We start from the raw sequence: 16,410 nt of genomic DNA on the forward strand, positions 1-16,410 counted from the left end.
TTAACTTTCATATTATCTTGTAATGTTCTTAATAAAAATGATACAATATTCATAATTTGTCTTCATATATATTTATTATTGTTTATATTCCTCTTCTAAAAAAATTGTTTTCTTAATTTTTTTAAAGAAATTCTTCCACTCAACCTTAAAAATGTATTGTCCCCCTGAAAAAAATAATTCTTAACAAAATTTGGTTGAATATGCCATTTTAATGTAACATAATTGTTATCCACTTTCACCAAAAATTGGATTGCAAAAAAAATGTATTTACCTGAAAAAACAGTAATTTAAAGCAAAAACCATTTATTTTGTCATTTTATAAGTGAAAACATCATTTTTTTACGTTTTTTTTTCTACGGAAGTGATTAACTTTATTAAAACTACAAAATAACATATTCAAAGTCTCATTTAATTAATCTTCATTTTTCATGTTTTTGGGGGACAATACATCTTTAACAGAACTTTAATTTTTATGTTTTGTTTTGCAATTGTTGTTTTATATCAATTTTTAGCATCAATAATTAATGTTCATCAACCCACGTTTGTATCAACAATCACAAACATTTTATGCGTTGGTATTTCGTGATCTTTCTTTGTGTACATCCTTACAGTTTCGTTAATCTGTTCGAGACGAAGGTCATTCGTAAGTAATCTTATGAACGAAGGATTCGTAAGAGGCGCTGTTATATAAAGCGCCTCATCTGGTATCACGGATATCAGAGCCAAAATTAAAACCTGTGCCACTGCTGTGTTGAGAGCATACAAAGGTCCAATACGATGACATTTCGTTTCTTGTAGAGGGCGTACTACACCGTACCCCATAATTTTATCATCTGAAATTAAATTAAATTAATTATTAAAGAATAAAGTAAGATTTTTAAAATAGAATACATTTGCAATTTAATCTGTAAGTGGAAATGCATTATCAATTTGTTGCTTTAATAGTTAATTTTGAAATTTACTTGAAGCTAAATCATTGACTTTGCTAAGCAAGTTGGCACTATTCTTAGAATTCAGTAGTATATTTTCAAATCTAAAAACATACGTCGGAGGCAACAGGGGGTTTTTAGGATGGGAAATTCAAAGCGCAATGTTTAGTAATGCTTACTTTCTGTCACTAGTAAGCTAGTTCCTTTCTTTTCAGTTTTAGTCCAGCTCATGATGAATCGCCGTCTGTCTACACCAAAGATATCTGTGTCATATTCCACAACTCTTCCCAAAGGTCCTTCGGGAATAGAATGTATGGAAGGATTTTGACCCAGCTCCGGGAAGAATGGTGTCTTTTCCGTTTTAAAGCAGCCATTATGCCATGCTGTGATAAAACCTAATTTCTGAAATGTCTCTATTTCATCTGGTTTAACTTCGATGCCAAGCCATCGATCTTTCAGATGTTCTAATGCAACATTCAACAATCCTTGTTCGTATCCTTGTTCCTTCTTTTCCTCATCCACATGACGAAATCCTATATAACCAAAGGAATCACTATATCGGATCCCTCCTATTGTTCCAATAACTTCTCCAGAGTCTGTCAGTGACATATAGTAACCTGATGGATCCAATTTATGAAACATCTTTAAATCTGTAGTTTTTGCTCTACAACCCTCAAGAGCTAAGCTGTTGGCCAGTATGCCCGATTCTCCTTCGTGGATGTTCCTTATTTTTATTGACTGTGCTGCTTCTGATAATGTGCACATTCTATGGCATTGAGAACAATCGTTCCAAACCATTTTCAGAAGTTTTCTTGATGTTTGTCTGAAGAAAGACATTTTTCTGAAATTCAACATGAAAGTAAGTTGTATTTATATTCTCTTTTTTATTGTAGAGTAGCAACATACATCCAACATAAATAATTATCTGTACAGTAGGCCAAGCTAAAAGTGTATAATAATATGCAAATTAATATGCAAATTAACCACCAGATAGAGATCATTAGCATAGAGTTTGGTAATGTTTCACATTATTAATTAAACATTTTATTGGAAAGCAAATAATTAATACAAAAATAACAAGAAGTAACATTCAAAGCAAGATGTCGATTTGATTCAAATAGTTTCCTGGGATTCCCGTTTCCTGGTGTAGCTAGGCCTAAAAGGTTCTATCACGTTTACGGGTCGTTATGCACATTCTCTGGCGAACGATACATCATCATCTCATAATCATATAGGCCTGCTGGAGTTTTAGACGTCCGGCCTAAGCCTAGAGAGTAGACCCAAAAGAGAGGGCATGCATAGAGTCCTAAAGACTTAGTCTTATTTAGCTCAACACCAGTCGAGAACGTGACGGAATATTGTGATGTTAATGTTCGGACAAATGTATAAATAAATTCATATTGAATAAACAATTATATTACTGTTATTAAATACAAAACTTACAACGCGGTGGTTTGATTTGCTATCTTTTTGCAACACAATCAAAACATAGAAACATGTCCATACTTCCTAATTTATTAAAAGCTGATCGTGCCAGACCGCTACTTTTTCAGTTCTACTAAAATAAATTCTCGGGGGACAAAACCGGAAAAACAAATCTACTGAACGTAAACAAAAAACAATTCAGCTTTCATTCCCATTAAAAACCGGTGTTTCTTTAATAATTTATTCCAATAATGTTCTGTATGTGTTAGCATCAGTTTTCATTTAGATAAAGTTGATTTGGTATGTATGCTATAGGCTAAATAATTAAGAAATATATACTTTTGTGTATACTAGCTAGGCCACAGAAAAGATAAAAAATTCGAAGCGGAGGCAGCACCTAGAACCGCTCCACTTCCTGTTAAAAATATACTGATGATAGGCCTGGTTCAATAAACAGGGCTAAAGTTAGGTAAAATCTATGAATATCGAATAATATACACATTAAAAATAAGAAAATAAATAAAACAAACAATGGACTTTTTAACTAGAGTACAATACTAAATAAATTAAAATCAATTTATGTGTCTTTTCTATTCTATATTTAAAGGTAGGTCTAGCATAGGCCTATCTATATAAAAGAATGTTTTGTGGGTGCTACTAAAGACTAAAAGACTAAAGTAACAGTTACAGTATGGGGAAAATATGCAAGATTGTTGTGTGTGGAGGAACTTCTGTTGGAAAGACGTCCATCCTTCAGCAGGCGTTGCATGGCAAAGTAGAGGTTTGTGAAAAAATCAATTTTTGTTTTACCTTGATTTTCCTTTTTCTTGGACATCTTAAGCTATGCTTGTGAGTCCCTCTGGTATATCCTATAGTTCCTGATTATTCAGTGGATGTCGGATGCTTCCAAAATATCTCTAAAAGGCTTTTAAGTTGGTTATCATTCATAGTTGCTATTACGTACTAGGGAATTATATTTTCAATAATCTACTTTTAATACAATGTATTGTAATTTACAACTAAAATAAAGAGACGTTATCTAAGTATTTTTAGAAATTGACTAAAATTTGTATTTGTTACAGACACCACCGTTTAAAACAATTGAAGACATCCATGTTGCAATAATTGATACAGACAGAGGGGCAAAGGAAAAGGTGCAATTCTATGACACTAAGGGTTTGGTGAGTTGGTTTATTTTTTGATTCTTTGAATTCCTGTGATTTTAAAATGTTTTAAAACCAAAGAATAAAAGAAAAACAAAACAAAAATCCACTCACATCATTAAAAAAATTACAGTACATTGATGTTGAATTTTAGAAACAGTTGATCTAGCAAACTCCATATTAATTTTTTTTTTATTCTTTAGGATGTAGCAACATATCAAGAATTACCAAGGCAGTACATACTAATGGCTGATGTAAGGTTTAATATACAAATGTTAATGAATGTTTATGAGGGAAAATATTATGAGTTTGAAGGCAAACAGGTCTAGTCAACGAAGTGAAGCTGGATTGAATAGACCAATTCATCTTTCAACACATCATATTTCTTCAATTACATGAATTTAAACAATAATTATTTGCTTTATAACACACCTACCTATTTTGAGGATAGATCAAAATAATGCACGGCATGTGATACACAGTTAACCAATAAAATAGCAAGGATACACTTAGGCATAATTGTTGATAATTCAGTTGCTTTTGCATGATTAATGAAAAATAATTTCTTCACATAATACAAAAAAATAAATTTGTTCTTTATTTTGTAGGGGTTTATTCTCGTATTTAGTCTGGGAAATCTCGATTCTTTTCATCAAATGGAGCAACTTAGAAAAAGTATAAAAAAAGAAAGAGATTTTAAAGATAAGGTTGGTAATTAATAGATATGTAAAACTATGGAATCCAGCATTTGAAATAAGTGTGTAGTTACAGACAATTAGAATTTTATAGACCAATATGACGCTTAAAAACTAATAGAATTTATAAACAATATAAATATGATATGTTTATGAAATATAATGCATAATTAAATTTATATAAATATTGTAGAACACCCTTATTCAGGGTTCAGGGACACCTCTATTAAAGAGACACTTGTTGAAAGAAACAAGGGAGGAGCAATATACAGTATGTTACAGCACTACGACCAATACTTTTTTTTCAGTGGACATTCCTATTAAGGGGACACTTTCTTGGAGGAATGAAGATGTATTGATATATATAGTGTATTATTTTTCTTTAGGTATGCATGATAGCTCTTGGCAATAAAGCAGATTTAGTGGAAGAACGACAAGTCAGCGCGGAATCTGTCAATACATGGGAGAAGAAACAGAAAGGTAAATTTCATGTACTGTATTTTCTCTAATAGAGTATATTATTTTTGTTCATGTATTTTCTGTAATAAAATATGATATTTGTTTGATTTGTGAATGTTTCTGGTAATGAACAAAGATAGAGACCTATCATGATGCTCTACAAATGATGATACAGTTGATCTGTGTTTGTTTTCCTGTATGTTACTGAAATCAAATCAAAACAGCACTAACGGCACGATGAGATTAAACATTAACAATTAAGTCGGATGAAATAAACAAACCGTTATAGTCAATTGCATGTTGCATTAAATACAGTACTATACATTTTGGTTTAAATTTTTTGTCTATCTTCTATTATTATCTACTGTTATTCAAGGACCAAATAGAAGAAATCCTCTTCACTTTGTTCTATCTTTACTCTATGTATTTTTAGAAATGATACTACAGTGTAATATTATAATATAATCGTATGTACAGTACCTCAGAAACCCTTGGTCTAAAAGATTCACCCATTACATACTTTAGAATACTCTAAATAGAACCCTTCCTGTAAAGGTTACACTTCCCAATGAAGCAAACAAAGAGAAATATATTTAACACTACAGCCAACCCCTATTCATGGAAGACCTCTTTGAAGTTGACACTTTGCTGTCTTTTTTTACTCTGATTCTCCCTTATCAAAGCTAAAATATCTATTTTTGACAGACTATTAAAATAATATGTTAGCCCTGTTTAAAAAATCCTGAATCCACCCCTGTATCTAGTTCTCTATGTTACAATAATTTTGCTAAGCCCCCTCTTGAGGTTTATGAACTGGGACAAAGTCAACACCAGCGACCGACAACATGACCTAAATTACCCTGACCACAAAGTGTGTTGATAGACAGGTTGACTTGAAGTTTTTGGTGGTATTAACAAGGAACCATTAACCTTCTAAATCATGTACTACACGACAATGTTAAGCTTCTTTCAACGGAATTACCGCTGTCAGACATCTCACTGTTGTGTATATTGATACTGTCGTTTAGTTGTCAATCACCCGATGCATTGGTGACAGATACGTACCACATGGATAAAATTGCCTAGAAAACCCCCCTTGTTTGCAAATACCCCTTTCCCATGTGTGTAGTCGTCAGCCCATATTTTCTCGTGGTTAATCCGCACCTTAAGTATTTCTTACAAGCCATGACACGATTTGAAATGTCGTTTTGCCAAGAAATAAAATTCAATTTGCGCAGAGATCTTGAAAAATGTTCTGTATTTTAGGGATACGGAATTAGGTACTTTTAAAATCGTCTGTCATTTGAAATACAAATTGATACGCTTTTAGCAAAACTTTAAAATTTGCTACATCATGATATAGGTATAAAAGTAATTGACAGTAGTTTTGTTACGTCGAGTTACTTCTTCTGTTGGATCGAGTGATGTGTTTTTTTACATGCTACTGTACATGACAACCAATGTTCTCAGCCTGTTGTTAAAGGGCAGGTCCGGGATTAAAATGTCTATTGTTTATTAGAAAATACAAGCCTTTGCAACAACATTGATAATAACCCCACTTATTTATGTCAGTGGTAAAGCAGAACAAGCATCGTAAAGTAAGCCTCTTTTTTTAAAAAGTGAAGCTACAGGACTTTTTCATAATGGTGTTATTATGTTGTTGCAAATGTTTATATTTTATAATAAACAATACAAACTATATAAAGGCGGTTCCAGAGTGGCCGTTAAAACAAATTGACTTCCAACCAATCAAATTTATTCCTGCAGACTACATTTTCACCACTTAAGAGTATTTCGGTCTGGGTCCGACAAATAAAATGGCATCTCAATGTTTCCTTTCCGGGATGCTCCATGCGGCTATGCGCCAATCTTTTTAGTTGATATGCCGCAAAGACTTGAGCTGGAGCCGGACCGGAACAGGTGTGAAAGACCCCTTTAATCAAATCTGAACACTTAATTTTGTTTAAAAGAAAGTTCTGTAACAATCATTGTGATAATTTACAAAGCTATACAATTTACCATAGTGTAATATCTAGCTTGTGGACAATGTTGCATACTGTGTTAATATTTCTCTACGTTTATATAGATACATTTGTTTGAGGCATGACAGCATTTGACATGCCATGATCTGTGCTCACATGGGTGTTTCAGATGGTATAGAAATGTTACGCCATTTGGCCGTACCCTTCTGTCCAAAGCTTCATGCGTCACCTTAACATTTATGTCAAATCATCGTTTCTGCGTTCCATCACCATGTTCTAACCCCTTCTGTCTTGTTAAAAATGTTGTGAATTTGCGTTTTTATTAACTCCAGATTCCTAGCCTAGCCCTGAGGTATACATACTCCATCTGTGGTACTCATCTGCACCCAGAAAACTGTGGTATGCCAAGGGTAGATTGAACTTCTTAATGTGTACACTCATCAACTATCTAAGCCTAGAATTTTTTTACAGTCTCGTGGGAATTGGGATGACACAGCTTTTCAATTATATGTTTATCCAATTTCAAGAGCTTTTAATAACATAATCCTAACATTATTAGAGACTTTGAACTTTTAACATGGCCCATAAATCAGAAAGAAGTAAAGATTTTTTTTTTATTTGTGTATTTTATTATATTTTTAAAGCAAATTTCTATGGATTTTTATGAAAATGTTTTTATAGTAAAATATTTTAGATGAATTGTAAATGAAATTTTGATGTCAATTTTATATTTTTGTGTACTTGTAATTGTAACTGGAATCTAGCCATTGGCTACAGAAGTTACGAATGGTATGGTGTTCAAATAAAAGTGATATATAAAAGATCATGTATTTAATTTATCATTGATTTAAATCACTAAATGGTATACTAAGTTAGGATTGAACCCCGGACCTTGGGATTGGAAGGTATGCACATTAACAACCAAGCTCCACTCCATTTCATTAACAATACAATCGAAATTTAGAGAGAAAAAAATTGAAATTGACAATGTACAATCAAAGTATAAATAAATACATTTAAAATACAGTAGAGAACCCTAATAAAGGGGGCGGGAGAACACCTTTGGGACCTAACCAAGTGTACAATAGGGGCATGGCCATATATCCCTTTTGCTATGAAAATCTTATAATTATATATATTTTAAAGTCAATGTTTTCATTCTCATTATCATCAGTATCCCAACTCCTATTTAAAATGTGCTATTTTTTTACTCATTTTTGCAATGTCATTTTTCTTTTTAAATGCTGTCAAATTTCTTCTGAACATAATTATCGTATCTGCCAACTCACATGGGTGTGAAACATATGTAAAAATGAATGATGCATTCAGACAGACATTGAACCAAACCGAACCATCAAATTTAATCATATTATTTTTTAACGCACTATAAACATTTTAAATCTATCTAACAGTTTACATTTTCTGATGTTTTAAATTATATTAATCATTGGTATCATATGTTTTAATATTAAATTATAATTCAACTCATTGACTATCAAATTTAATTATCATTTATATATTATATACAAAATTATGTTTTTAAAAGTTAATTTTTTGATGTGTCAAATTATATTTCTTATTAATATCATATGTTTTTGCTAATTGAAATGATCTCATTTGATTTTTTTATCTATTTTTTCATCATTCATTTTTTTCAGAGACCTAATTTAATGTTATAGGTCGTTGTACAGGAAAGTTTATGTGCTTCTATGACAATATCTGAACTCATAAACAAAACACTTCAAAATTGTATAGTTTTCATTAAGGTCTTACTATTAACCAAGATTATGTTTTCTTTTCTAATGTAGTGCGTTCATTCGAAGTATCTGCAACTGATCGCAACAGTTTAGTTGAACCAATCATTTACCTTACCTCTAGGTTAACACAGCCACCAGGTAAGCATAGCTGTCAGGTGATTCAGACACAATTATCACATGACTCATTTCCTGTCTCTAACATCTTCTGTTTTATACCAATTTTTTTTATTTTTAAAGAAAGTAGAGCTGTAGCTTTTTGGTTAATGTACTTGCTTTCCAATCCCAAGGTCCAAGGATCAATCCTAACCTAGTGTCAGGGTTTTTGCCCAGCCTACCTCCTCCCATCACAATTTAATCTATGATCATGTATGTTTGTTCATGAATTATTATTATTATTATGTAGTAACTGTAGTTGTTTCTGGAAATGTCCATTAACATTCAAATATTGGCATTGGAGCGAATCTAGTTTCAATTTGATTGTACATGTCACATGTCAGATTTGACGAGTCGATAAGGAAGATATCCTATCCACATAATCCTTCGTAAAGTCTGCCGATATTAAACTTCCAAAACTTATTTCGCAAATCAAAAACGCAAAAAAAGCGACCTATATTTTATGATCAAAATCATCCAATACCCTTTAAGTAGGAGGATACGAATTGACGTGTTGCGTCCCGACAACATGTCAAGCCACGTCCCAACATGCTTTACAAAGTAAACATTACTTAAGCCATGCTGAGAATTGTCGTGCGCTGTGGCGTTATAGATAGTATACATGCTTTCCCCCCGAGGAATGGAAACCTTGTTTGGCGCTTAATACAAAGCAATCGTGTTAATGTTCGTACTTTCCGTATTGATGTAGCGTGTATGATTTTCGCCTTGTTTCCTCAATTATTTCTAATCCTGCTGCGTCGAACAAATCTCAGAATTACTGTAGTGTTTCTTTTTCAGAAAAAAAACACCAATGTTTTCAGTTACTTTTTGAATTACTGTAGTTTTAATTTTGAAACAAGCATGTTCTTTTCATTTTCACTCATTTTTAGCCGTTTCATCTTTCAATTTTTGTATTAGTTTTGTTACTTCAACAATTCATTGTTCTCTACTAATAATTCAATTTATTCCAGATGCAAATCAAGGGTATTATTTTTTCGTTCTGTATCTATTGTTATAGCTGATACGTGTCGCAAACTCCAATACATGTATCCAATTTTGTAGAAAAATATTTTACTGATTTCTAGAATTTCAAGGGACCAGAAAACTGTAATCCTCAATATATGTGCGGTATTATTTAATAATTACTGTAGTTCATGGGTACGGTTTAAAATTGCTTGTTGTAATTGGCATAGTTGATTCTCTCTGTAACAGAACTTAAATTTTAAAAAGAAGAAAAGTAATATACAAATTTCAAAATAAAATCTGTATTTATTGGATTCCCAATTCCAAAAAAAAAAAAAATTAAACCACCTCGTGTCTCTTGGGGCGCCCCCTGGCGTTTCCCTGGATGTTGTCTCGCTATAACATCGTTGAGAACACAGATAAGCTAGATGTGAGTGTGTTTACCTCGTTGTAGGACGTTGAATTGTAAGCATTTTCATGTTCACAGGAACGTGGCAAATTGCCTAATAAACATAGATAAAAAATGATTGATTAGGGCGTGTTTACAATTTTATAAAGTCATGTTTTAGTGCATAAACATCAAAATAAACTATTTTTGTGTTTGATTTTATGTCAATAAACACAGTACATCAAAATCGGTTTGAAATATAACAAAGCTATACAGTAGAACTTTCAAGACTTAATACAAAATGTCCCCTTTTTTATTTATTTATTTTTTTTTTTTATTTCAACTTTATTTATAGAGGGTAACCCTTCCAGCTGAACCCGCAGGCCAGCTGATATTCAGGGGCCCTCTTAAAAATGACAAAATATATAAAACTATACTTAACTAGTACAAATCTACTATATACATTTAAATTTAAAACAATTATATCAAAAAATAATTATCCAAAAAATAAAAAGATTAAATTAGACAATTACGATAAAATAATAAGGGTTGTGTCATAGTGTTGAAACAATGTCTTTTCATTTGACGGAAAGCATCCCCTTAGTCAACAACTTAGTTACCCCTTCCCTTGAATTATGTGTTGGCTGTAGTAATTATAGTTTGTTTCACATGAAAGTGTCCCCGTAATTGAGATGTCCCCTGAATAGGGGTGTCCCAAAGGGGGTCTTGTACTGTAGTTAATTCTTAGATCCAAAAGCTGTACAGTAATGTAAATATGGAGATTCTGTACCATTAGACAACTGGGGATTGATGATGTGTTTAAATGGAATTCTCTTTCAAGATACACTGGTACCCCAGCCACCCTTACATAACAGTTAAACAGCCTGAGTTCCTTATTATAACATAATATGTCTAATATAATTTAGAAATAATTATTATACCATATTTTTATTCTCATTTGTATGCATCAGGGAAAGTGATAAAAATGATTCAACTCTGGTTTTTTTATATAGCAGGTTCATTGACATCGTAATCCTTACAAATTAACTTAATTTATTTTAAGCTTTTGAACTAGTTTAGGGAAATTAAGAAATACGTATTCTCTATTCAATTTGGAATTATAATAAACAATCAATATTTTTATTAGGAAGGAAACTAATTAATTTAAATCTAGGCCATCTTTTAAAAATCCATCAGTTTAAATTTGAGTTGAAAAGAAGGGGTTTTGTTTTCTTTTTTGAAATTTGTCTATGTAGCACAAATCATTTCCACTATTGACACTGACAGCGATAGTTAACATTATTCAATTAGAACAGTTTTATTAAATGCTTTTTGAAAATTAGGGCTGGATTATTGACAATTTAGAACTAGTAGACGTAATTGATATTGTGATTTATTGCACATGACTATTAATTTGCTATTATGAATAGTTTGTAGTCATTAATTTCTATTTCTAAGATTTGCCTCTAAACACATGGACACATACTTCTATCAATACTGTAGATGCTGATTCTAAACACATTGACACATGCTTCTAAACGCATTGACACATGCTTCTAAACACATTGATACATGCTTCTAAACACATTGGTACATGCTTCTAAACACATTGACACATACTTCTAAACACATTGATACATGCTTCTAAACACATTGGTACATGCTTCTAAACACATTGACACATGCTTCTAAACACCTTGACACATGCTTCTAAACACATTGACACATGCTTCTAAACACATTGGTACATGCTTCTAAACACATTAGTACATGCTTCTAAACACATTGGTTCATTCTTTACGTTACTTTAGGGTGTAGCCTAATTTTTGCTATCACCCATCCTTCCCTTATGAATCCTTTTACTAAATAAACATTTATCGTAAGTTTAATTCTTATTTTCGTTTCTATCTTTTCTGCTAATCTTTTTTGAGTGCTTCATCCTATGAATACCAGTCACTGTACTGTGAAATAATGAATGATATCTAATGTACTTGAAGGTGTCTCGTTTGATTGACAGTTACCATAGCAACCATTGACTCCCAAATACCAACATGAACTTGACCTTGTCCATCCATCCTATAAATAAAAATATTGCTCATATTTAGTTTAAAATAAAACTCCTCTTCTAAAATTATCTTCTGGACCGAAACTTAGTTACTTTCATTTAAAAATGATAAATGATGTAAATCCGATTTTCAATAATTTTTGATTGATTTATATATATAATATGATAATATAATAATAAAATTTAATTTAATCACATAAGCACATTATACAAATAGATAAAAAAATGCTCTATACGAGTTTGTTACAAACTACACAAAAGTCAAAAAATGAAATTAATTGATTAATGATATTCCTGTAGTACTATACTTTACAAACAATCGTGGTAAAACTAATTGTGAAAATAATGAAACTGTGTTTTTTCCTATTCAGGTTTTAACTTTATAGTTTAAATAAATATTGCTTTTGTAATTCTCTTATAGTTTTTCAATTAATATCAGTCACTGCAATTGATAAAATTTAATATTGCTTTGTGAAAAAATGTAATTGATTTGGACAGAATGTATCACTCTATACAATTTCTTTTATGGTGATTTGTTTTTTTAAATGAATTACCTGTGATATATATCTGTGATTATCACAGTTGTGTGAAATAGCCGTGTAATTGTTTCACTCGCGGGAACTATCTTGCTAAACGCTTCATAAAAATCGTAATTGAACACTGATAATAGAGGATGTAATAAATGTAACAACTAAATTAGATTAGTTGGGTTTTATTCAATAAAACGTTTACTTCTAGATATGGATAGTAATGTCAGCATTGGGAATATATTAAATTAATTGTATAGCTCAAAGGAGCGCTACACACAGGGTGTCCATCCTATAGTAACTGTATAACTTTATAGATTAATATAATATAAGCTTTGAAGGAGCATTACACACAATGTGTCCATCCTATAGTAACTCTGTGTAAAGGAATAATTTGTTTGATATCTAACCGGAAGCAAAATGTTTAGAAGAAAACAGGTTTTTAGTTGAATCATTATTTTTTGAATTTGTATATCTATCCTTCTATTTTTTTTGGTAAAAGTTAATAACTTATTAAACAACTACAAGATGTAATTTTCAAAGTAGGATTTTGTTCATCTTTATTTTCATGTTTTGGAAAACAATACATTAAATAAAATACTATTTTTTGTTTTGCAGCAAAATCGTCTTTTCTCAGTGGTGGAAAGAAAAGCAAGTCTGTGGATCCCTAAAGATGGTAGATAATGGTAAGTTATAAAAAGTTTTATTTATTTACATTTTATTATTTGTGATATTTTAATACCATTGACGAAAAACCCATCAGTTCACCTTCAACCAATTTATTATATTCTACTTTACCATAGTCCTAATCAAACTATTAATTTATTTAAACATAATTTATAGGTACATTTGCAGCGACAATTCTTTTTTCTTTTTTTTTGCAGCCTTTTCGTCTGTTTCTCAGGTACTACCCTACTGAGTAGTCAACAGCTTCCATCAAATTTGAAAATAATTTGCTTTTATTTTTTTATAGCCTTCTTTACCACAACCTGTAGGAGGACAGAAAATTGATGCACTTTTCAAAAAAAGAATACACAGAAAATTATGAATACAATTAGTCATGGATTTTTATGAAACAAATACATAGCTTCAACTATAGAGATGTTCATAATAAATCGCGAAAAACTACCTCGTATGAATGATAGATGGTGTACCGCAAACTTTTTATCATTATATTGATTTTCTCAGACCCTCTAGCAATGATAGACATATGAGTATGTCACTGAATTGAAAGGTATTACATCGTTTTCCAAGATTGACAGAAAAAAAAAAGATTTTTTGAAGGATATTTTACTTAGAAAAAAAGTCTAGCCGACATTGTAACATGGGAATTAGTCGTTTTAACAATGACTTCAGACTGCTAAGTAAAAATCTAATTAGTGAGTTAGAGTTTGTTGACCGACGTTATTATGTCGATTTTATTTTGTAATTTGTGTTAAGATCCGTCAATCAGTCAGTCACGGCTTTGATTGACAGTCGGGCAAAGAGAAAGTACCGACACAGATTAAACCGTATTTGTGGGGAATTTCGGTGAGTACCCTTATATGGCCTCTTTTGCATGATGTAAGCAACCCGACTTATGTATAACTTTATAACTGGGTTTTCTTAGACAAGATGTTTTTGCGTCATCGCATCATAGTTTTAAAGGGATGTTTAGGAAAGAGGCAAATGCAGCCAAACCATGGAGTTAAAAACTGATTTCATAATCAGTATGTTTTTTTCGTAGGACAATATTTGTGGATGTAGAGAATAATTTGCCGTTGATCTACATATTTGCGGTACACTTAATTATTATTAGTGTAATTTAATGTTATTAGTATAGCCAGTTAAATGGCAGTGCAAGTACACATGCGCAGTGCTGTAAAACATCTTGGAACAATTTCACACTATGCAAAACTTGTTAAAACTTATAGTATACAAGTTGTTATGATGTGAAAAAGATAGTTTATCCATGCAGAATTTAAAACTTCTTTTATACTATGTGACATAGTTGCTTACAATCTACATAGTACAGTAATTGTTTCCTCTATAAATGAAGTGACCATAATATATACTAGACACCTTGGGCTGGCCTAATAATGTCTAGAAAATCTGGTATATGTTTTTAATGGTAAAACAGAATTTGGGAGAGTTTCCCATTTTCACCGGTCCGGTATTGATATGACTTGACTGTACTAGCAATGCTGTTTAATATTAGTTAAGGAATTAGTTATAGCACAAATATAATTTACACTCATTATGCACCTTATGCTTGACCAAAGAAATAGTATATATAAACAAAGAGTAGCTACATTCCATAGGTCCAGTTAGTTAGCAAGAATGTAAGTAGATTGGTCAGTGAACACTAAAAGGATGTAAAATATCTATTACACTTTTTAATTGAATATAGATATATTATATAGAGCATCACTTGTATAAGTTTGTCTGTGAACTAGAATTTACCCTCTTAAATCATCCTTTATTTCAAATAAAATACATAAGAATGTTACAAACATCCCAGCTCACAGCTTTGAGGACCAATCATATGCAGGCAACATTGGACATTTTGACTGAAATGTGACTGAATTGAGAATAGTGTGTGTATTAAAATGAAATAAACCCTAAATATATAAATTATAAAATAAAGCAATATGAAACTTTATTTATTTATTTATTTTTTATACATAATTTTCCAAATAAGAAAACTTTACTATACAATGCATATTTTAAATTATATATTTTGCAATAATATCTACTTATAACTTGGAACTATGATTAAATGCATTGATTATATAATAGAGCATAGTAAGGATACAGTAGAACCTCTATTAAGGGGACACCTTCAGGACCCAACAATGATTCCCCTCAATAGGGATTAGTCCTAGTGTAAAAATTTATATATTTTGCCTTGTTTTTTTCGATAGGAAAGTGTCCCATTAATAGGGGTTCCACTGTAATTGTAATTGTAAAGACAAATTTTAATTTGATCATTTACAGTACAGTATATTTTAAAAAAATAATATGTATTTTAATAATAGTGATACGTTCGCCCACCTCTTAGTTGAATATGCAAATGTACGAACCAAGTTTTTTTTTTATAGAATATTATTTACCACATATATAATGATATACTTTGATTGTGAGGTTCAGATTCATGCTGCCGATCAACGTTTTATTGTTAAAGATATATTGTTCCCCTAAAAAAGAGAGAAAGAAAGATTGAATATGGCATTTTAATGTCATATAAGAGTTTGACCAAAAATTGAATAAAAAAAGGGTATTGCCTGGGGGAAAAAAAGGAGAAGAGGGACCAATTAGTTTACTGGAAGACTGGAACAACATCTTTAACATTTGTTTGATTTGTGGCAAAATATCTCTTAATTTCTGAAATAACTGTATCTCATCTGGCGATGTTAAACATCCTACAGTATCATATCTGATGACGGCCACAGCCACAAACCATAGCATCTAACCCCCAAATATTAACATAACCCAACCCTCTAAGTATCACTATACTATATAACATTATGGGATTAAAGTACCTGTCAGATGATGCGATACTACGGGATGTTTAACGTCTAAACGCTATGCCGTTCGTGTATGTCTGGTATTTTATTATAGTGTTGTAGAAATAATTTGTTTATACACAGAAAATATTTCGTTATTATACTAAAATTTACATGATAAAATTTATAAATTTCTATAAAGTTATATTTAAAAGATATCCAACATCATTGTGCATTCCACAAGTTATACAATTGTATAGTTTTAAATCCATCCAGCTACTGTACAACATGAGAGTGCCTAATATTTTCTACACTTTTCATCACTTTCTGTACTGGGAAACTTTGTTCGCTTCTCATGTATCACGTAGTTCTGTAATAATGTTAGTACATTTATGTCGCAATAAAGATGCTTAATTTTA

At 31.2% G+C, this 16,410-nt stretch overlaps 2 protein-coding genes across 4 annotated transcripts; one reads left to right on the top strand and one right to left on the bottom strand.

Annotated features, from left to right (window-relative positions):
- Positions 1-25: 25 nt before the first annotated feature.
- Positions 26-2,435, bottom strand: LOC144838534 (holothin acyltransferase-like). The gene is made up of 3 exons (XM_078693939.1): positions 2,373-2,435; positions 1,109-1,770; positions 26-833 (listed from the first exon to the last, which is right to left on the bottom strand). The coding sequence occupies exons 2-3, from the start codon at positions 1,764-1,766 to the stop codon at positions 532-534; spliced, it is 960 nt and encodes a 319-aa protein (XP_078550065.1). The 5' UTR covers positions 1,767-1,770; positions 2,373-2,435; the 3' UTR covers positions 26-531.
- Positions 2,436-2,518: 83 nt separating this feature from the next.
- LOC144838741 (NF-kappa-B inhibitor-interacting Ras-like protein 1) lies at positions 2,519-16,410 on the top strand. 3 transcript variants are annotated; one of them, XM_078694207.1, is made up of 9 exons: positions 2,519-2,654; positions 2,962-3,135; positions 3,437-3,535; positions 3,721-3,771; positions 4,126-4,224; positions 4,599-4,692; positions 8,462-8,548; positions 13,125-13,192; positions 13,480-16,410. In XM_078694207.1, exons 2-8 carry the CDS (start codon positions 3,046-3,048, stop codon positions 13,175-13,177), a joined length of 573 nt encoding a protein of 190 aa, XP_078550333.1. In that variant the 5' UTR covers positions 2,519-2,654; positions 2,962-3,045; the 3' UTR covers positions 13,178-13,192; positions 13,480-16,410. The 3 variants fall into 3 exon arrangements, with proteins under 3 accessions (XP_078550333.1, XP_078550341.1, XP_078550350.1); XM_078694215.1 differs by lacking the exon at positions 13,480-16,410 and adding an exon at positions 13,391-13,408; XM_078694224.1 differs by lacking the exon at positions 8,462-8,548.

The sequence above is a fragment of the Antedon bifida genome, chromosome 1 (genome assembly GCF_963402885.1).
Source record: "Antedon bifida chromosome 1, ecAntBifi1.1, whole genome shotgun sequence".
Lineage (NCBI taxonomy): Eukaryota > Metazoa > Echinodermata > Crinoidea > Comatulida > Antedonidae > Antedon > Antedon bifida.